Here is a 22,879-nt window from a genome sequence, read left to right on the forward strand (position 1 = left end):
TTCTTCGAAGAAGAATCATCATTTCGGCCATTACCTTGGTAAAGACCCGGGGTGCCGTGGACAATCCAAACGGCAGCGTCTGAAACTGATAGTGACAGTTCTGCACCACGAACCTGAGGTACCCTTAGTGAGAAGGGCAAATTTGGGACATAGAGGTAAGCATCCCTGATGTCCCGGGACACTATATAGTCCCCTTCTTCCTGGTTCGTTATCACTGCTCTGAGTGACTCCATCTTGATTTGAACCTTTGTAAGTGTTCAAAAATTTTTTTAGAATAAGTCTCACCTAGCCTTCTGGCTTCAGTACCACAATATAGTGTGGAATAATACCCCTTTTCTTGTAGTAGGAGGGGTAATTTAATTATCACCTGCTGGGAATACAGCTTGTGAATTTTTTCCCATACTGCCTCCTTGTCGGAGGGAGACCTTGGTAAAACAGACTTCAGGAGCCTGCGAAGGGGAAACGTCTCGACATTCCAATCTGTACCCCTGGGATACTACTTGTAGGATCCAGGGGTCCTGTACGGTCTCAGCGCCATGCTGAGAACTTGTCAGAAGCGGTGGAACGCTTCTGTTCCTGGGAATGGGCTGCCTGCTGCAGTCTTCTTCCCTTTCCTCTATCCCTGGGCAGATATGATCTTATAGGGACGAAAGGACTGAGGCTGAAAAGACGGTGTCTTTTTCTGCAGAGATGTGACTTAGGGTAAAAACGGCGGATTTTCCAGCAGTTGCCGTGGCCACCAGGTCCGATGGACCGACCCCAAATAACTCCTCTTCCTTTATACGGCAATACACCTTTGTGCCGTTTGGAATCTGCATCACCTGACCACTGTCGTGTCCATAACATCTTCTGGCAGATATGGACATCGCATTTACTCTTGATGCCAGAGTGCAAATATCCCTCTGTGCATCTCGCATATATAGAAATGCATCCTTTAAATGCTCTATAGTCAATAAAATACTGTCCCTGTCAAGGGTATCAATATTTTTAGTCAGGGAATCCGACCAAGCCACCCCAGCTCTGCACATCCAGGCTGAGGCGATCGCTGGTCGCAGTATAACACCAGTATGTGTGTATATACTTTTTATGATATTTTCCAGCCTCCTGTCAGCTGGTCCTTGAGGACGGCCCTATCTATAGACGGTACCGCCACTTGTTTTGATAAGCGTGTGAGCGTCTTATCCACCCTAAGGGGTGTTTCCCAACGCGCCCTAACTTCTGGCGGGAAAGGGTATACCGCCCATAATTTTCTATCGGGGGGAACCCACGCATCATCACACACTTTATTTAATTTATCTGATTCAGGAAAAACTACGGTAGTTTTTTCACATCCCACATAATACCCTCTTTTGTGGTACTTGTAGTATCAGAAATATGTAACACCTCCTTCATTGCCTTTAACGTGTGGCCCTAATAAGGAATACGTTTGTTTATTCACCGTCGACACTGGATTCAGTGTCCCTGTCTGTGTCGACCGACTAAAGTAAACGGGCGTTTTAAAAACCCCTGACGGTGTTTTTGAGACGTCTGGACCGGTACTAATTGTTTGTCGGCCGTCTCATGTCATCAACCGACCTTGCAGCGTGTTGACATTATCACGTAATTCCCTAAATAAGCCATCCATTCCGGTGTCGACTCCCTAGAGAGTGACATCACCATTACAGGCAATTGCTCCGCCTCCTCACCAACATCGTCCTCATACATGTCGACACACACGTACCGACACACAGCACACACACAGGGAATGCTCTGATAGAGGACAGGACCCACTAGCCCTTTGGAGAGACAGAGGGAGAGTTTACCAGCACACACCAAAAACGCTATAATTATATAGGGACAACCTTATATAAGTGTTTTCCCTTATAGCATCTTTATTATATATTTCTAACGCCAAATTAGTGCCCCCCCTTTCTGTTTTAACCCTGTTTCTGTAGTGCAGTGCAGGGGAGAGCCTGGGAGCCTTCCCTCCAGCCTTTCTGTGAGGGAAAATGGCGCTGTGTGCTGAGGAGATAGGCCCCGCCCCTTTTTCGGCGGCCTCGTCTCCCGCTCTTAACGGATTCTGGCAGGGGTTAAATATCTCCATATAGCCTCCGGAGGCTATATGTGAGGTATTTTTAGCCAAAATAGGTATTCATTTGCCTCCCAGGGCGCCCCCCTCCCAGCGCCCTGCACCCTCAGTGACTGCCGTGTGAAGTGTGCTGAGAGGAAAATGGCGCACAGCTGCAGTGCTGTGCGCTACCTTTAGAAGACTGAGGAGTCTTCTGCCGCCGATTCTGGACCTCTTCTTACTTCAGCATCTGCAAGGGGGCCGGCGGCAAGGCTCCGGTGACCATCCAGGCTGTACCTGTGATCGTCCCTCTGGAGCTGATGTCCAGTAGCCAAGAAGCCAATCCATCCTGCACGCAGGTGAGTTCACTTCTTCTCCCCTAAGTCCCTCGTTGCAGTGATCCTGTTGCCAGCAGGACTCACTGTAAAATAAAAAACCTAAGCTAAACTTTTCTAAGCAGCTCTTTAGGAGAGCCACCTAGATTGCACCCTTCTCGGCCGGGCACAAAAATCTAACTGGCTTGGAGGAGGGTCATAGGGGGAGGAGCCAGTGCACACCACCTGATCGGAAAGCTTTACTTTTGTGCCCTGTCTCCTGCGGAGCCGCTATTCCCCATGGTCCTTTCAGGAACCCCAGCATCCACTAGGACGATAGAGAAACTACAGGTAGTTTTTTCACCCCCCACATAATACCCCTTTTTGTGGTACTTGCAGTATCAGAGATATGCAAAGCCTCCTTCATTGCCGTGATCATATAACGTGTGGCCCTACTTGAAAATACGTTTGTTTCATCACCGTCGACACTAGATTCAGTGTCTGTGTCTGGGTCTGTGTCGACCGACTGAGGTAAAAAGCGCTTTACAGCCCCTGACGGTGTCTGAGACGCCTGGGCAGGTACTAACTGGTTTGCCGGCCGTCTCATGTCGTCAACTGATTTTTGTAATGTGCTGACATTATCACGTAATTCCATAAACAAAGCCATCCATTCCGGTGTCGACTCCCTGGGGGGTGACATCACCATTATCGGCAATTGCTCTGCCTCCACACCAACATCGTCCTCATACATGTCGACACACACGTACCGACACACAGCAGACACACAGGGAATGCTCTTATCGAAGACAGGACCCCACTAGCCCTTTGGGGAGACAGAGGGAGAGTTTGCCAGCACACACCCAAGCGCTATAATATATATGGGAACAACCTTATATAAGTGTTGTTCCTTATAGCAGCTTAAATATATAAAAATATCGCCAAAAAATGCCCCCCCTCTCTGTTTTACCCTGTTTCTGTAGTGCAGTGCAGGGGAGAGTCCTGGGAGCCTTCCTCACAGCGGAGCTGAGCAGGAAAATGGCGCTGTGTGCTGAGGAGAATAAGCCCCGCCCCCTATTTCGGCGGGCTTTTCTCCCGGAGTTTTAGATATCTGGCATGGGTTAAATACATACATATAGCCTCAATGGCTATATGTGATGTATTCTTTTGCCATAAAGGTATTAAATATTGCTGCCCAGGGTGCCCCCAGCAGCGCCCTGCACCCTCCGTGACCGCTTGGTGTGAAGTGTGTGACAACAATGGCGCACAGCTGCAGTGCTGTGCGCTACCTTCATGAAGACTGAAGAGCCTTCTGCCGCCTGTTTCCGGACCTTCAATCTTCAGCATCTGTAAGGGGGGTCGGCGGCGCGGCTCCGGGACGAACCCCAGGGTGAGACCTGTGTTCCGACTCCCTCTGGAGCTAATGGTGTCCAGTAGCCTAAGAATCCAATCCATCCTGCACGCAAGTGAGTTGAAATTCTCTCCCCTAAGTCCCTCGATGCAGTGAGCCTGTTGCCAGCAGGACTCACTGAAAATAAAAAACCTAAAAACTTTTTCTAAGCAGCTCTTTAGGAGAGCCACCTAGATTGCACCCTGCTCGGACGGGCACAAAAACCTAACTGAGGCTTGGAGGAGGGTCATAGGGGGAGGAGCCAGTACACACCACCTAATCCTAAAGCTTTATTTTTGTGCCCTGTCTCCTGCGGAGCCGCTATTCCCCATGGTCCTGACGGAGTCCCCAGCATCCACTTAGGACGTTAGAGAAATGCTATTCTATAACTATTTTTCTTACATCTCCGAGAAATACAAGTGAAACTGAACATTTAGACAATGGTACCTTTTTATTAAGAATATTAATGTATAATAAACATTGCTGATTTAATGTCAAATGAATGCTTTACTATGTGTGTTATGATTTTTCTAATAAATTGTATGTGGTCTGTAGTGAATGTTGTTTGTTTCAGTTGGATCCATTTTCGACATGACAGAACAACATGAACTCATATTAAGATAACCTACATTGTTACAGGTCAGTAAAGGGGTGTAGTATGTGATGCCGGCGGTTGGGCTCCCGGCGGCCAGCATACCGGCGCCGGAATCCCGACCGCTGGCAAACCGACAGCTGGGCGAGCGCAAATGAGCCCCTTGTGGGCTCACTGCGGGCACGGTGGCACGCAATTCTCCCTCCAGGGGGGTCGTGGACCCCCAAGAGGGAGAAAATCTGTCGGTATGCCGGAGGCCGGGATTCCAGTGCCGGTATGGTGGTCGTCTGAAGCCCGGCCGCCGGCAACCTGAAGACCACCCCAGTAAAGGACAGGTGTGAAAACATAGTTAATAGGAAGTCAAAAAAAGACACGCTTCTACAGACAGTATCAGTAAGTATCGCAGTCATGGATCACTTTATGTCATTATTTTAAGACTAAAATGTCTTGAGACATAAATAACGAAGTTATAATTTTTTTGTGTTTAAATCAGACCCAACTAAAATAATTTCATGAGCTCTCTCATATATATATATATATATATATATATATACACACACACACACACACACACACACACACACACACACACACACACACACACACACACACACACACACACACACACACACACACACACACACACAGATGGCTAAAAGATGTATACAGGTACACATATAATCAACAATAACAAGTCACTTTGCCATAAACGACTATAAAAATAAGAACACTTCTTGAATCACTTTATACATCCTTCTTTAGTATTGGGGTTTCCTGCTTTAGTTCGTAACAGAATGTTTAAAGGTACGCTAAAAATAAAATACAAATAGATTCATTAATACAAGGGCATTTTCTGAAATCATAAATAAATGTAGTAATGTAAAAGAAAACCTAAGGGGCCATGGGGTATATGTAATAGGGTCCGAGTCTGCTGGAGTTGCGGGAAGTCAGCTGAGAATGGCCGTATTTTTAAAGTGGCAATCATTTACAAGGTTGGTTTTGCCTTGTAAATGATTGCCGCTTTAAAAATATGGCCATTCTCGGCTGACATCCGGCACCTCTAGTAAACTTGGACCCTATTACATATACCCCCATAATTTGAAATATGGTACACAGGTAGCTGCAAAAATGTACAGTAACTAATTGTAACCAGCAAGAATCCAGCTTTCAATTTTCTAGTAGTTTAGGAAAATAGACACCTGATTGGCTGCCACTTGTTACAGTGAGCTTTTGCAAATGCCTGAGCACCAATGTTTAAATACAGTATATCCACTTAGAGGTCAGGCATTGGAAAACCCTTGTTATTTAGTTATATACAATAACTTTTTCTCCATTATAAAGCCATTTTATGCCCCACACACTCAATGCATGTTATTTCTAAAGACAAATGAAGTATTGTGAAAAAATATTTGTTCACATTTTATTAAAAGGGTTCAAAATAGTCTAAAAAAAAATTAAAAATCCATAGTCCAAAATGAAATTAGAATGTAGCAATGACAAATAAATGGTCAGCCACTGCTACAACTAAAGTGACAAAAGTGACATGTAACTAATAGAATTTGTAATAGGAGTAAGGTATCAAGGTGAAATAATTTAGGTGTCAGACCCAAAGGATCAATCAACACAAAAAGCAATAACATATTTAAAGGTTCAGTCTCTTCTTTGGATCGCATTACCCAACTTGTGAAATGTGTTTTGTGGATAGAGGATTCCTCACACAGTACGGATTAAGTGCACAACTGTGTATACTTTTGAACCCATATGCAAATACAGAATTTTGTTTTGCAGGAAGACAAAATTTATAAGATATGAATGGAGTGGGTGCATTTCCAGAAGTGTTATATGATCCGTGAGAGGGCACAGAGCCCTATCTCCTCAAAAAAGGACTTAGGGGTATATTCAATTGCAGTCGAGAGCTGCTGTCTGTCGGAAAGACGGCAGTTTTCGACTTTTTTAGGTCTGAAAGGGGTTCCGACCTATTCAATACACCCCAAAATTATCCGACAAGTCAGGAATTCCGACTTGTCAGAAAGCACGTGGATCGGCAGAATAGCCACCGATCCACGTGCTTCTGTCGGAAATGGGGCCAAATCCGACAGGTTTTGACCCCGATTCCGACAATCTCGATCCGACTTAAAAAAAAATCGTATTGAGAGGAGGGACCTGAGAGGTGGAGACGGGGAGAGCAGTGGGCAGAAGGGGGAAAGCAGTGGCTACAGCACAGCACAGCAGGAGGATGGGGCACCACCACCAGACCTCACGGCAGCTTCCACCCGGCTCCAGCAAGCGAGGCCCCTCTTCCAGGATCCGGGTGGACGCTACCATGAGGTCTGCTAGCAATGTCATGTCCTCCTGCTACGGCGCTACGCTGCTGTAGCCGCTGCTCTCCCCCGTCTCCTCCTCTCAGGTCCCTCATCTCAATACGACTTTTTTTAAAGTTGGATTGAGATGGTCAGGAACGGCTAAATCCGACAAGTTGGATTCATTGAATAGCCCTTGTCGGATCCATTCAATATGTGCTTTATACTACACATATAGCGTCTTCTTTCTGTACTTTGCCTGTCACCACGCACACCAACAGTGGGACTCCGTGAGATACATGAAGCTTTGCAGTTTGTGCCATTAGAGGATGTTGTGAAGCTGTTTTTTATTATGTTTGTAAGTGCAACTTGTAATAAATCTGTGTTCCTTTGTGAAGATTCCTGCACTATTATCTCTTGATTTTGCATTCCCTGCCACTGCTGAATAAGCCCATGTGAGGGAGGCACTTTTATTATTGTTTCAGATTTCTGAGGTCTAAAGGCTCGACCACATTCTGAATGTCTTTTATGAGAACCTGATACAGATGTTGGATAACCATTCTATGCACCAAAGCTTAGTATTTATCATTACTATTCAGTGTACACCTGTCACTGTGATTTCACTTGTTTGTGTTACATGTTTATATGGATTAGCGCAGGACTAGATATATAGTTCTTTTTTACATACAAAGAATGTAGCCTGTAAACTCCAATGAGTTAGGGACAGATGTATGGTACAAATATTAATCTGTAATGCACTGCATAAAATTATGGTGCTATATAAATTAACAATACTAAAATATATGAATAAAATGACAATTTTTACAATTCATCATACACCATTTTTTAGGGATGTCATTCATCATAAATCATACTATAATGTGTTGTATTATTCCAGTAATCACTTGACTTGCTTAGGCACTACTTCTGGTGTTTTGGCTATATACAGTAGTGTGTTCATTCTTTATCTGATTTGCAGAGGTGTGTGTTTACCAGTTTCCTGTGTGTTCCATTACTGGTGTTGCAACAATTATGTGAATGCCTAGGCATTTCTATAATGGGTGCAGTGTGTGCGGTGCACACAGGCCAGACTGCACACAGAGTATACCTACCCCTCCGGAGTCCCAAGGCGGCGACTCTGCAGTGCTTGCACAAATCACTTGGAGAATGGCTGCCACGGCCATTTCCAAGTGATTTGCGCATGCACACTGGAGGTGTCCCCCGGGAACAAAGCGCGGGCACCATGTTCCCGGAAACCTGCGCATGCACAGTTGGCTCTGGCTGCTGGAGAGGAAGGGGCCCGTGACGGAGGCTGTACTTTGTTTTAGTCTCATAGTTAAATGCATTATCATATTAACATACATTATAAAATTAAGTAGCATCGTTTGCAGCTAGTTTTCATGCACTATTAAATAACAAAATGTTACATCATGGCAACATGTACAATTGATGGGTTAGAATGGAAAGAGATTGAAATGTATGGTATAATAGTCCCCTGCTTTATGTGCCTTGTGTATACTTGCCCCAGGACCCCAGTGTTTATCTTCTTCTGACACTGGCTCCATGCCAGATTACAATATACCATGGATATGCCTTATGAAGCTGGCTGCATTGACACTATCCATAGCAAAACAAGAGAGTTTGTAAAGCTGTACAAAAACTATTAGTTGGTTAGCTAATAACCTGTTTTATGTTACAAGGGACTGAACCTTTAAATAGCAAACAGCAAGAAACAGTATGAGGGATTATTTATTTTTCTGGAGTGGAGCAAAATTCCCTAACCTTACGGCTTAGCATAGCCAGATATAACGTAGTAGAATACAAGGTTCAATGCAAATGTTAATAGAGAACTTTACATCTATGTATAACATACTCTCACGCTAAGTCTGAGTCCTGGATGAAAGAAGAGAGGGGATTTAATGCACGGTTTCTCTTTGCCTCCATACACAGAACTCCACTTTGGTTTAAAGTTAATGTCAGGTGTTCACTTGCATTTTTTTAAGTTTGCTTCCAGTACCTCTCTTCTGAGGAGCAGCATCTTCCACTTTTCCCCTTGCTTGCTATCGTCTGCAGATTGCAGAGTGTATCTTTCTTTTCTTTTTCTGTCAGGTCCAAGAAGAAGCAGATAATATGGGAAAGACAAATCCACTCCCTGCTCTGCATTGCCTTTGCTGTTGCTTGGAGAAGGGACTGCTGTCTGGAAAGAGAGTACGCCTGCTCTATGTGAGCACTTTCAAGAAAAGTTGAGGTCATTTTTGCTGAATATTTTTCCTCTTTCTCCTTTTGAAAAAACAGCAGCATCTGGAGAAAAAAGGAAGAAGAAACCGTTTACAAGCATAGAACACTACACATATACACCCATTCACTGATTAACAACTAACATTTCCATACTCCCTTTGATGGCACCTAACCTCGGGTTTTCTATACCTGTCCTATATCGTCTTGTACTGTAAGTGCGGTTTTCTTGTTTGCTCATGTTATTATGTACTGTGTAATGGGCGCTGCGGATCCCTTGTGGCGCCATATAAATAAAAGATAATAATAAAAACATTTGTTTATTTGGTTTTCTTCAATATAATATTTTCTTGGTTGCATACTACTGGAGGATGAATATCTTATTTTATGTATGGAAAAAAAAGTTACTTTCTATGATCCAGAAAGTTCAATCCATGAGTACAAACTCAAATATTTATCTTAAATGAAATCTTCCCTGAGAACAGTGTATGACGGTTATAAGATCCCAGTAAAAGTGTAAATCTTTTCCATGTTACTTCCCCTAATGCAGGGGTTCCCAACCTGGGGTGTCCACACCTCCAGGGGGTGCAAGATGGCATTTCAGGAGTTGTGACAATGCTTGGCTGGTGCTGGCCAAAACTATCCAGTCAGCGAGCCAAGGCGCGGCTGCCAGTTACATCACTGCTGTCACTGTTTCAGTATGCATTTTGACGTCTGAGGGTGAGACTTGGTGGAAAATAACTCCATGTCCTCATTACATTTGCCACAACACACTTCTGTAAATCCAGAGAAAGACCTGCGGCTCGCATTCAGCAAGAAAGTTACGCGTTTTGACATAATCATGAACAAACTGGAACAAAAAAGTAATCTGATGTTAATGTTCACAACTGTCATTGATTTCAGTTTACCATTTTTGGTAATTGCTCACATTATTACTCACAAACATTTTATGCCCTGAATTAAAACCTTATTTCTTGATTTTGAGTTTAAATTGTTCACCCGCCATACTGTATTTGGTTCAGTTTGTGATTCAATACTTAGACATTTAACTTCATCTTCAAAAGTGTAGGGGGTGCAAGCATAAGTCGAACATTTCTAAGGAGTGCCGGACATGAAATAGGTTGGGAACCCCTGCCCTAATGGCATGATGGCACTGGGCACAAGCCTCGTACAGATTGATAGTAAACTGGATACGAGACAGGAGCAACAAAAGTAGGAAGGTTTGAGTCCACATTCATTCTAGGTCAGTCACACATCACGCCCAGGGAAGGCATATTGGGATAAGTGTGTGGATTTTTTTTTTTTTTTGTTATTCTAAAAACTTCTGTAAATCTTTTATGACTGAGCCCATTTTGATGGTTTTGCAAAAAGTACAGTTTTTTTTCCTATGGCACACAAGGTTTATTTTGGTAACATATTGAAATATTTTATTTTACATACATTGGCTGCAGAAAGAGAGAGAGAGAGAGAGAAAATTAAAAAAAAAGTATTTTTTCATTATTTTTTGTTTTATTTTTATATATTCAGAGAAATCCTAACAATATATTTTCTTCTTTTAAAACCTTTGTTTCATAACTAGTATAAAGTGGGCCACCTCAATTTCTGTCCCCCACCCTTGACCCAGTCCCACCCTCTGTTGCTAGACTCCCCGGTGTTCTCCCCTACTCCCATCACGGCTCCCCCCTGCTCCGTTACGTACCATTGGGATTCATGCCCAGGTTTCCACAGCGGGCGCACTGAGGAGACGGGGTAGCATTATGCAATTGTTAAATAGATAAGAGTAGTAACTAATAGAGCTGTATCAGCATGGAACTAAAAGTAATGGTATGTTTGTTATCCCAAAACAAGAAGCAAGGTCCTGCTGCCCCTGTGGAAATCCCTAGTGACATTACATGGGAAGGTCACTGGGATTTCCTGTTACAGTGCGAAGTAATTGGAATGTACAAACCGCATTCAGTTTTGAACACTGTTTTTTGTGGTCCTAGTACTTAAAATAACGTTTCTGTACACACTGTGCATTCGACAACTATCAAGAGATGGTGGTTATGCCTCAACCAACTTATCTCCATTATAATGGCAATCTGGAGTATGGCACCATCAGATGTGATATTTCTAAGCTTAATTGTGCCTTATGAGTAAGCAACGTCATTTTAGTTCTTGATGGATATTGCTACTGACATATTTTCTATTAATGAACATTAGCAATAGCATAGTTTTTTTTTTTTTGCCATTTATGGTGTGATTTAAGAGTTTATTTTCCGAAAAGTTTTCACCAGGTAAATATTATAGGCAGGGGAAATCAGCCTAATGTCCTCTAGAAGACTTGAGGGATCTTACAGGTAAGAGACATTGTTTATTTCTACTCACACAGAGGCGCAAGCCAAAGTAGCAATATTTTACTTACTGCAATAGCTGGAAGTGCCCCCAGTGGGACCTCAAGCTTCACTGAATCTACACCAAAGTATGTTGAGACAAGTGCAGCATGATACGTGGAGCACATATGGCATAATATATTAATGCATGAAGCATGCAAATCGTTAAAACATAAGAATATGTTTAGGTAAGACTGGTATACTGGGAGGACCCATTTAAAATTTATGTACTGGGCTCTTTACTGTATTCATCTGCTACTGAACAAGGACACCAGGTTACTTTCAAACAAATTAACTGATATGTACGGGTGTGGCTTGTTTTTCCTAATGCATTCAAACTTAATGAATTTCCAACTGCGCTCCCAGTGGCCTTAAGATGACTGCAATAATAAATGGTGTTAATGGCTGTCAAACAAAGGAGCAGGCAGAAAACAATTGACTCAGTTACTGCCCCACTCCTGAAAACTTAAACACTGTACTCAGTATGTGAGCTGGATTCAAAAGATGAAGCGTCTGAAAAATTCCACATATAGGGGGTAATTCAGAGTTGATCACAGCAGGAACTTTGGGCCTAATTCTGAGTTGATCGCAGCATCAAATTTGTTAGCAGTTGGGCAAAACCATGTGCACTGCAGGAGGGGCAGATATAACATGTGCAGAGAGTTAGATTTGGGTGTGGCGTGTTCAAACTGAAATCTAAATTGCAGTGTAAAAATAAAGCAGCCAGTATTTACCCTGCACAGAAACAAAATAACCCACCCAAATCTAACTCTCTCTGCACATGTTATATCTGCCCCCCCCCCCCCCCCCCTGCAGTGCACATGGTTTTGCCCAATTGTTAACAAACTTGCTGCAGCGATCAACTCAGAATTACCCCCTTTGTTAGCAGTTGGGCAAAACCACGTGCACTGCAGGGGAGGCAGATATAACATGTGCAGAGAGAGTTAAATTTGGGTGGGGTGTGTTCAAACTGAAATCTAAATTGCAGTGTAAAAATAAAGCAGCCAGTATTTACCCTGCACAGAAACAAAATAACCCACCCAAGTCTAACTCTCTCTGCACATGTTATATCTGCCTCCCCTGCAGTGCACATGGTTTTGCCCAACTGCTAACAAAGTTCCTGCTGCGATCAACTCAGAATTACCCCCATAGTACCTGTTTAAGTAGTGGCTTGTCTGCAACTTTATGCAAATGCCACTACACAGTTCTTCCGTTTACTGTACGTGCAAGGACTGAGACACACCAACTATCAGTGTCCATACACGTAGTAATACCGATTTGTGCATACTTAGATGCAACCATAGGTTACACCATCAAAACCTGAACCGCTTCTTCATCTATGTGTGGCCTCCTATGAGCCATCGAGCATCTATGTACACAACAACTTTCACAGACACTCCTGCGACACTCCCATTAACATGGACCATCTCTGTGCGTGCACTAAGACACCTGCCTGTTATCACACAGGAAAACCCACTACATTTTCAATAGACTTCTCCCTGTGTCCACCTGAATTAGAACTGCAACTCTACATGGACACATGCCCATTAGCAAGAAAACCCCAAACAAACAGCAGCAGCGCAACAACTTAGGCCCTTAGTGACAGGTGGTCTCTGCGCTACTCACCAACACCCTTATTCCTAAAGTGTATAGATTCCATTAATAATGCAATAAAGGTCAACGCCATATCTCCTCTAACCTTTTTTACCTATGAGCTGCAGGACTGCAGCCCCCACAGGTAAAATCCGCCACCCAGCTCAGTGTCAGGGAGCCAGATGCAGTCCGTGACTAAACTGGCTTCATTGTGACTGGCAGTGACTTCCTCTTGGAAGTACTACTTGTCAGTCACAGACACACAAGGCCGTCCCATTGGGAGGTGTTTCCTCCCTCCGGGACTGCCAGACCGGGCTGCGATAAGCAGAGAGCTTGATCCAGTAGGTGCAGTCCATAGAAGCCGGGAATTTGTCGTACTGTGGGATCTACACATGCGCCGGTCCCAGCACCTGCCAGAACCCGGGGACTGGCTGCTTCATCTCCAGGCACGGGGGTAGCAGTAGTCCTCCTACCAAACATAAGTAGGAGCTGCCACTACTGTTAACCAAATAAAGACAAGCTTCAAATGATGTATTATACTCATTTACAAGCTTTTTCCACATTATTGGATTATATTTCTAAAATTGCTTTTACAAGCATATATGGGCTGACGTAATTAGCCACGAGCTACCATCTGCAGCTCCTGATGCACATTTTTCCGTGCATTACTGTAGGCAGATTTTGTTCAAACCTCCATAGACTGTGAGCAGAATCTGCATCCTGCAGTTAATCCATGGAAGCTTCCCTGGCTAACTGAAAAGACCGCTTAGAGATACAGATGCCACTCAGAAGTATATCAATTGTTTTCATTGTAGCTGTTGACCCTACAATGTTATTGCCACTGACTTAGGAGTTGCTGGCAATTGAGGTGATTCTAGAATCTTTACAACTTTAGGGAAAGGTCACAAGTAATGGAAGGCTACCCAAAGCACCTTGAAGATAAAGAAAATCCACTGTCTAATGTCTCTATAATATACATTCAATTAAAGTCGGATCCATTCCGACATGCATTTGTTGGAATGGATCCGACATGGGCTATTCAATGAATGGTCAAATCAGACAGGATTTGGCCGTTCCTGACCATATCAATCCAACTTTAAAAAAAGTTGGATTGAGATGAGGGAGCTGAGAGGAGGAGACGGGAGAGAGCAGCAGGGAGATGGGGGAGAGCAACGGCTACAACAGCGTTGTAGGAAGATGGGGCACCGCCGCCACTCACAGCAGCGTCCACCCAGCTCCAGCAAGCTGCCGGATTTGGCTCCGTTTCCAACAGAAGCACGCGGATCGGCCCATGTGCTTTCCGACAAGTCGGAATTCCGACTTGTCGGATAATTCTGGGGTGTATTGAATAGGTCGGAACCCCTTCCAAACGAAAAAAGTCGAAAACTGCGGCAGCTTTCAACTGCAATTGAATATACCCCCAAGGCTTTCAGCTTAGCAACAAATATAATGCTGCTATATTCTAAAATATTTATCCAGGAAAATCTTGAATCACAAGCTAAGACATGCATATACGGTGCATCCGGAAAGTATTCGCACATTTTGTGGAAAGTATTTCCACATTTTGTTATGTTACAGCCTAATTCCAAAATGGAATAAATAAATTTGTTCCCTCAAAATTCTATACACAATACCCAATAATTACGTGAAAAAAGTTTTTTTTGAGATTTTTGCAAATTTATTAAAATTTAAAAAAACTAAGAAATCACATGTACATAAGTATTCACAGCCTTTGCCATGAAGCTCAAAATTGAGCTCAAGTGCATCCTGTTTCCACTGATCATCCCTGAGATATTCCTACAGCTTAACTGGAGTCCACCTGTGGTAAATTCAGTTGATTGGATGGACATGATTTGGAAAGGCACACAACTGTCTCTATAAGGTCCCACACTTGAAAGTGCATGTTCGAGCACAAACAAAGCATGAAGTCAAAGAAATTGTCTGTAGACCTCCGAGACAGGATTGCCTCGAGGCACAAATCTGGGGAAGGGTACAGAAAAATCTCTTCTGCTTTGAAGTTCCCAATGAGAATAGTGGCCTCCATCATCCGTAAATGGAAGAAGTTCGGAACCAACAGGACTCTTCCTAGCACTGGCCGGCCATCTAAACTGAGTGATCGGGGGAGAAAGGCCCTAGTTAGGGAAGTGACCAAGAACCCGATGGTCACTCTGTCAGAGCTACAGCATTCCTCTGTGGAGAGAGGAGAACCTTCCAGAAGGACAACCATATCTGCAGCAATCCACCAATGAGAAACTGCCCAAAGATAGGTGTGCCAAGCTTGTGGCTTCATATTCAAAAAGACCTGAGGCTGTAATTGCTGCCAAAGGTACATCAACATAATATCAACGAGCAAAAGACTGTGAATACTTATGTACATGTGATTTCTTAGTTTTTTATTTTTAATAAATTAGCAAAAATCTAAAAAAAAAAAAATATATATATTTTTTCACACATTAGGGTATATTCAATTGCAGTCGAAAGCTGCCATCTGAAAGACGGCAGTTTTCGACTTATTTAGGTCGGAAGGGGTTCCGACCTATTCAATACACCCCAAAATTATCGACAAGTCGGGAATTCCAACTTGTCGTAAAGCATGTGGATTGGCGGAATAGCCGCCGATCCGCATGCATCTGTCGGAAACGGGGCCAAATTCGACAGGTTTTGGCCCCATTTCCAACCATCTCAATCCGACTTTATAAAAAGTCGGATAAAGATGAGGGACCTGAGAGGGGGAGATGGGGAGAGCAGCGGGGAGACGGGGGAAAGCAGCAGCTACAGCACAGCAGGAAGATGGGGCACTGCCACAGCTCACGGTAGCGTCCACCCGGCTCCAGCAAGCGAGGTCCCGCTTGCTGGAGCCAGGTGGACGCTGCCGTGAGGTCTGGCTGCGGTGCCACATCCTCCTGCTACGGCACTACGCTGCTCTCCCCCGTCTCCCCGCGGCTCTCCCCCTCTCAGGTCCCTAATCTCAATCCAACTTTTTTTAAAGTCAGATTGAGATGGACAGGAACGGCCAAATCCTGTCTGATTTGGCCATTGATTGAATAGCCCTTGTCGGATCCATTCCGACAAATGCATGTTGGAATGGATCTTACTTTATTTGAATATACCCCATTGTCATTATGGGGTACTGTGTGTAGAATTTTGTGGAAATTTTTTTTTACTCCATTTTGGAATATGGCTGTAACATAACAAAAAGTTTGAAAATGTGAAGTGCTGTGAATACATTCCGGATGCACTCTAAGTTTAGCAGAATGTGCACTCCGATACAAGTAAGTGTATTTCACAATGTATGAATGTTCTTCCCATGTAATTATGGGTACAACAGACACAAAGCGTCCTGCGCTGCAAATAGGATTACAATTTTGAGGACTGCTTTTACTGCAAAATGTTAGGAATCAATGACATGCGCTTAAAATAAAAGACAGGTCTGCCCAAAAATTTAGTTTTACCTTCTGGGGAATTACCCTATCAATATAATAAAATGCTATAATCAAAAATAATAATATAATAAAATCTAATCGTTAATAACAAAAAAAAAAAACCCTGAAAACATTGTTAAGGGTGTATTATTTTATTTTACATTTTTTGTAAATAACTTCTGCATATAATAATTTAAGCAGTTTAACAAAAATGTAAACACAAAAAACAAAATAAGTGTTGGGTATAACCGTGAAAAAAATAAAACTGCCAAAACCGTAAAAACCTAAGAACATTATATAGAAAATATAAACTTAAAACAAACATTCTAAAAGTATGGGGTGTTGGGAGAAGTGGGTGGCCAATTAGTTGGGTCCATATGCACAGACAATTGAGTGTGAAAAGTAAAGTAGTGGGAGATGTTATCTGTTAACCACTCTTATGTCTGTGAAAAGTAATTTGTGCGGTGGACTGTACATATTTATGTGGTGGAGTGTTGGTGCACGTCTTTGAAATGGATGGGAGCATGATACAGGTGTGGAACACAAAGGGTGCTAGAGAAAGATTTGGGTATAAAAGTGTCAAAGGATAATGTGAGGTCAACCTATGGAATATTGTCTGCAGAACTTCCCACTAAATACAGTAGTCATTCATGCAGCAGTGATGATGATGTAGTTGCAGAAATTACCAACTTCATCTGCAGGTTCTATTGTAGCTCTTAGTCGAGGTTGCTTCATTATTTCATAGCCATAGGGATCAGTTTTTAATTCTTCTTATCGGAGTACATTTTTAGGGGTTTCATTCCTGTGAGCATCCTGTCCTTGGAATTTGGCAGTTGAGACATCAGACAATCCAGGAGAGCAGTTACTGCTATAGCTGTTTCCTTACTGAAAATGACTCTGTTTCCAAGATATTCTCCATGTTTCTCTGTATTCTTAAAGGAAAACACTATTTATTTAGAAATTGAACATCAAACCTTACAAAACATATATTGTAATTTTGCATAATAGTATAATAATCCATACCTACAGTATGACATCATTCCAATACTACTTTAAAAAGGGCTGTACATGTAGGCGCCACAGATGTGTCCATATTCCCTTTTACAAAGGAGTCTGTTCTTTGTGATTGTATTGCTGTAACGTCCAATTTAAAATAGATTTCCAACAATTCTTCAAAATGTGCTCTAGAAAATGAAGCATTTAGGAATATTATATGGGGTTTAAATTCTACCAAGCAAATGTTATATTTGTATGAAGCACAGTGGCCTCTTCTGGTAATAATAGATAGATTTTACAAATACAGAGGCCACAGCTTAATATCAGTACTAAGACTCTTCTTGGGAAATACAGTGAAAGCAGGATCACTAAAGGGAGGGACTTCCATCAATGTACTAAGTGAAATTGATTAAAGCTACATATTTCCCAATATGCCAAATGCAGCCTTTTTCCTACCCCCATGGCTCTTCCATTTTTACAGTACAGTACTGTTAAAGTCAATAAAGCTCACCATCTTTAACCACTTGCCTGGCATGGTCACAAGTGCTTTATCTGACCTGGTCGCTGCCTCCCTGCACCCTCCCCCAGTGTTGCCATGCTGCCGATGATTGCTGATCGGTCAGCACAGCAGGATCCCCCATCACAAGCGGCTGCAGACCATAGCAGTCGCTGGTTAGTGTAAATCATCGACCCTAACCCCTCCACCCAACTCCCGGTCCTCCCGTTTCCGTGTAGCTGAAAAACTCTAAAAACTAAAGTCACGATGTTCCCAGTCGATTTTCTGATGTTTGAAAAAATAAGATTTTACTCACCGGTAAATCTATTTCTCGTAGTCCGTAGTGGATGCTGGGAACTCCGTAAGGACCATGGGGAATAGACGGCTCCGCAGGAGACTGGGCACATCTAAAGAAAGATTTAGGACTATCTGGTGTGCACTGGCTCCTCCCCCTATGACCCTCCTCCAAGCCTCAGTTAGGACACTGTGCCCGGAAGAGCTGACACAATAAGGAAGGATTTTGAATCCCGGGTAAGACTCATACCAGCCACACCAATCACACCATATAACTCGTGATAGGAACCCCGGTTAACAGTATGATAACAAATGGAGCCTCTGAACAGATGGCTTGCCATAACAACCCGATATTTGTAACAATAACTTTGTACAAGTATTGCAGACAATCCGCACTTGGGATGGGCGCCCAGCATCCACTACGGACTACGAGAAATAGATTTACCGGTGAGTAAAATCTTATTTTCTCTGACGTCCTAGTGGATGCTGGGAACTCCGTAAGGACCATGGGGATCATACCAAAGCTCCCAAACGGGCGGGAGAGTGCGGATGACTCTGCAGCACCGAATGAGAGAACTCAAGGTCCTCCACAGCCAGGGTATCAATTTTTTTAGAATTTTGCAAACGTGTTTGCCCCTGACCAAGTAGCAGCTCGGCCAAGTTGTAAAGCCGAGACCCCTCGGGCAGCCGCCCAAGATGAGCCCCCTTCCTTGTGGAATGGGCTTTTACAGATTTCGGCTGCGGTAGTCCACCGCAGAATGCGCAAGCTGAATAGTGCTACAAATCCAGCGCGTTTAGTCTGCTTAGAAGCAGGAGCACCCAGCTTGTTGGGTGCATCCAGGATAAACAGCGAGTCAGTTTTCCTGACTCCAGCCGTCCTGGAAATATACATTTTCAGGGCCCTGACTACGTCCAGTAACTTGGAATCCTCCAAGTCCCTAGTAGCCGCAGGCACCACAATAGGTTGGTTCAAGTGAAAGACTGATACCCCTTTCGGGAGAACGTGAGGACGAGTCCTCAACTCTGCCCTATCCATATTGATAGTCAGGTAAGGGCTTTTTCATGACAAAGCCGCCAATTCTGACACATGCCTGGCCGAAGCCAGAGCCAACACATGACCACTTTTCATGTGAGATATTTCAAATCCACGGTTTTAAGTTGCTCAAAACAATGTGATTCCAGGAACTCCGAAACCACATTGGGATCCCAAGGTGCCACTGGGGCACAAAAAGGGGCTGAATATGCAGCACTCCCTTACAACGTCTGAACTTCAGGCTGACATCCTTCCTGGCTTTGATCAGGATAAGAATGACTTCCTCCGGAATGCCTTTTTCACTCAGGATCCGGCGTTCAACCGCCATGCCGTCAACGCAGTCGCGGTAAGTCTTTTAACAGACAGGGCCCCTGCTGCCGCAGATCCTGTCTGAGTGGCAGAGGCCATGGGTCCTCTGAGATCATCTCTTGAAGTTCCTGGTACCAAGCCCTTCTTGGCCAATCCGGAACAATGAGTATAGTTCTTACTCCTCTTTTTCTTATTATCCTCAGAACCTTGGGTATGAGAGGGAGAGGAGGGAACACATAAACCGACTGGTACACCCGTGGTGTCACTAGAGCGTCCACAGCGATCGCCTGAGGTTCTCTCGACCTGGCGCAATATCTTTTTATTGAGGCGGGACGCCATCATGTCCACCTGTGGTCTTTTCCAACGGTTTACCAGCATTTGGAAGACTTCTGGATGAAGTCCCTATTCTCCTGGGTGGAGTCTGCTGCGGAAGGCTGCTTCCCAGTTGTCCACTCCCGGAATGAACACTGCTGCCAGTGCTACCACATGATTTTCCGCCCAACGGGGAATCCTTGTGGCTTCTGCCATTGCCCTCCTGCTTCTTGTGCCGCCCTGCCTGTTTATATGGGCGAGCACCGTGATGTTGTCTGATTGGATCAGTACGGCTGGTTTTGAAGCAGGGGCCTTGTTTGGGTTAGGGCCTTGTAAATGGCTCTTAGCTCCAGAAAATTTATGTGAAGTGAAATCTCCTGTTTGGACCACAGTCCTTGGAATTTCACTCCCTGTGTGACTGCACCCCAGCCCCGAAGGCTGGCATCCGTGGTCACCTGGACCCAGTCCTGTATTCCGAATCTGCGGCTCTCTTGTAGATGAGCCCTCTGCAGCCACCACCGCAGCGACACCCTGGTTCTTGCCGACCGGGTTTTCCGCTGCTGTATCTGGAGATGGGACCCGGACCATTTGTCCAACAGGTCCCACTGGAAATTCCTTGCGTGGAACTTTCCTAATGGAATTGCTTCGTACGAAGTTACCATTTTTCCCAGGACTCGTGTGCATTGATGTACCGACACCTGTCCCGGTCTTAGGAGGTTTCTGACTAGAGATGACAACTCCTCGGCTTTTTCCATTGGAAGAAACACTTTTTTCTGGTCTGTTTCCAGAATCATTCCCAGGAACAGAAGACGTGTCGTCGGGACCAGCTGTGACTTTGGAATTGAGAATCCAGCCCTGCTGTTGCAGCACTTCCCGAGAAAGTGCTACCCCCTTACCAACTGTTCCTTGGAGCTCGCCTTTATCAGGAGATCGTCCAAGTACGGGATAATTAAACTCCCTTCTTGCGAAGGAGTATCATCATTTCGGTCATTACCCAGGTAAAGACCCTCGGTGCCGTGTATAATCCAAACGGCAGCGTCTGGAACTGATAGTGACAGTCCTGTACCACAACCTTGAGGTACTCCTGGTGAGGAGGGCAAATGGGGACATGCAGGTAAGTATCCTTGATGTCCAGAGAGACCCTGTAATCCCCCTCGTCCAGGTTCGCAATAATCGCCCCGAGCGATTCCATCTTGAACTTGAATCTTTTGTTATATGTGTTCAAGGATTTTAAATTTAAGATGGGTCTCACCGAACCGTCCGGTTTCGGTACCACAAACATTGTGGAAAAGTAACCCTTTTCCTGTTGAAGGAGGGGTACCTTGATAATCACTTGCTGTGAATACAGTTTTTTGGATAGCCACCAACACTGCCTCCCTGGCAGAGGGAGTTGCCGGTAAGGCAGATTTTAGGAAACGGCGGGGGGGAGACGTCTCGAATTTCAGCCTGTACCCCTGAGACACTGTTTGAAGAACCCAGGGATCCACCTGTGAGAGAGCCCACTGTGCGCTGAATTTCTGAGAGGGGCCCCCACCATACCCGGGTCCGCCTGAGCAGCCCCAGCGTCATGCTGTAGACTTACCGGACGCAGGGGAGGACTTCTGCTCTTGGGAACTAGCTGTGTGCTGCAGCTTTTTCCCTCTACCTTTTCCTCTTGGCAGAAAAGATGAGCCTCTAGTCCTCTACTTTTCTGGGGCCGAAGGGACTGTACCTGATAATACAGTGCTTACTTTTGCTGTGGGGTAGCTTGTGGCAAAAGTTTTGATTTCCCAGCCGTAGCTGTGGAAACGAGGTCTGAAAGACCATCCCCAAACAGTTCCACCCCCTTATAGGGCAAACTGCCATGTGCCGTTTTGAATCGGCATCGCCCGACCATTGCAGAGTCCATAACCCCCATCTGGCGGCAATGGTTTTACATATCGCTTATTAGTGATGCCAGTCGGCAAATATCCCTCTGTGCATCACGCATGTATTAGACAGCGTCTTTTATATGCTCTATTTTCAGCAAAATATTGTCCCTATCCATGGTTTCAATATTATCCGACAGGGAATCTGACCACGCAGCTGCCGCACTGCACATCCATGCCGAGGCAATAGCAGGTCTCAATATAATGCCCGTGTGTGTGTATATAGCTTTAAGGGTAGTTTTCTGCTTTCTATCAGCAGGTACTTCAGGGCGGCCGTATCCGGAGACGGTAGTGCCACCTTTTTTAATAAGCGTGTAACCGCTTTTTCTACCCTAGGGGGTATTTCCCAACGTGACCTATCCTCTGGCGGAAAAGGGTACGCTGCTTAGAAATTATCAATTTCTTATCGGGGGAAGTCCACGCTTCCTCACACACCTCATATCCATTTCTCAGATGCAGGAAAACTACTGGTAGTTTTCTGTCACCAAACATAATACCCTTTTTTGTGGTACCTGGGGTATTATCAGAAATGTGTAATACATTTTTCATTGCCTCAATCATGTAACGGGTGGCCCTATTGGAAGGTACACTAGTCTCATCGTCGTCGACACTGGAGTCGGTATCCGTGTCAACATCTGTGTCTGCCATCTGAGGTAGCGCCCGTTTTAGAGCCCCTGATGACATTTGAGACGCTTGGACAGGCACAAGCTGAGCAGCCGGCTGTCCTATGTCGTCAAACCTTTTATGTAAGGAGTTGACACTGTCACGTAATTCCTTCCATAAGTCCATCCACACCGGTGTCGACCCCGCAAGGGGGTGACATCCCATTTACAGGCATTTGCTCCGCCTCCACATCATTATCCTCATCATACATGTCGACACAGCAGTACCGACACACAGCACACACACAGGGAATGCTCTGACAGAGGACAGGACCCCACAAAGCCCTTTGGGGAGACAGAGGGAGAGTATGCCAGCACACACCAGAGCGCTATATATCACAGGGATATCACTATACAGAGTGTTTTTCCCTTATAGCTGCATAATATATTTATACTGCGCCTAATTTGTGCCCCCCCTCTCTTTTTAACCCTTTTCTGTAGTGCAGGACTGCAGGGGAGAGCCAGGGAGCGATCCCTCCAGCGGGGCTGTGAGGGAAAATGGCGCCAGTGTGCTGAGGGAGATGGCTCCGCCCCTTTTTCGGCGGGCTTTCTCCCGCTATTGTAAAAGTTCTGGCAGGGGTTAATAAACACCTATATAGCCCCAGGGG

The 22,879-nt window shown here is 44.5% G+C and overlaps 1 protein-coding gene across 6 annotated transcripts in view; it reads right to left on the minus strand.

Moving 5' to 3' along the window:
• Positions 1 to 8,371: 8,371 nt before the first annotated feature.
• The window catches only part of CSNK1G2 (casein kinase 1 gamma 2), a 175,890-nt gene continuing 161,382 nt past the window's right edge, over positions 8,372 to 22,879 (minus strand). The window contains exons 12-14 of one of the 6 annotated variants that reach the window (XR_010175777.1): positions 17,286 to 17,446; positions 16,953 to 17,194; positions 8,869 to 8,941 (exon numbers count right to left, since the gene is read on the minus strand). Coding sequence is in view for 4 of the 6 variants with exons in the window: in XM_063914810.1 (XP_063770880.1) it covers positions 8,639 to 8,941 (303 nt within the window). In the remaining 2 variants the exon portion in view is untranslated. Of the gene's footprint in view, positions 8,942 to 16,430; positions 17,195 to 17,285; positions 17,447 to 22,879 lie in introns of those variants that run through there. The other 5 variants (XM_063914809.1, XM_063914807.1, XM_063914810.1 and 2 more) reach the window with 5 other exon arrangements.

Source organism: Pseudophryne corroboree, chromosome 1 (genome assembly GCF_028390025.1).
Source record: "Pseudophryne corroboree isolate aPseCor3 chromosome 1, aPseCor3.hap2, whole genome shotgun sequence".
NCBI classification, from domain to species: Eukaryota; Metazoa; Chordata; class Amphibia; order Anura; family Myobatrachidae; genus Pseudophryne; species Pseudophryne corroboree.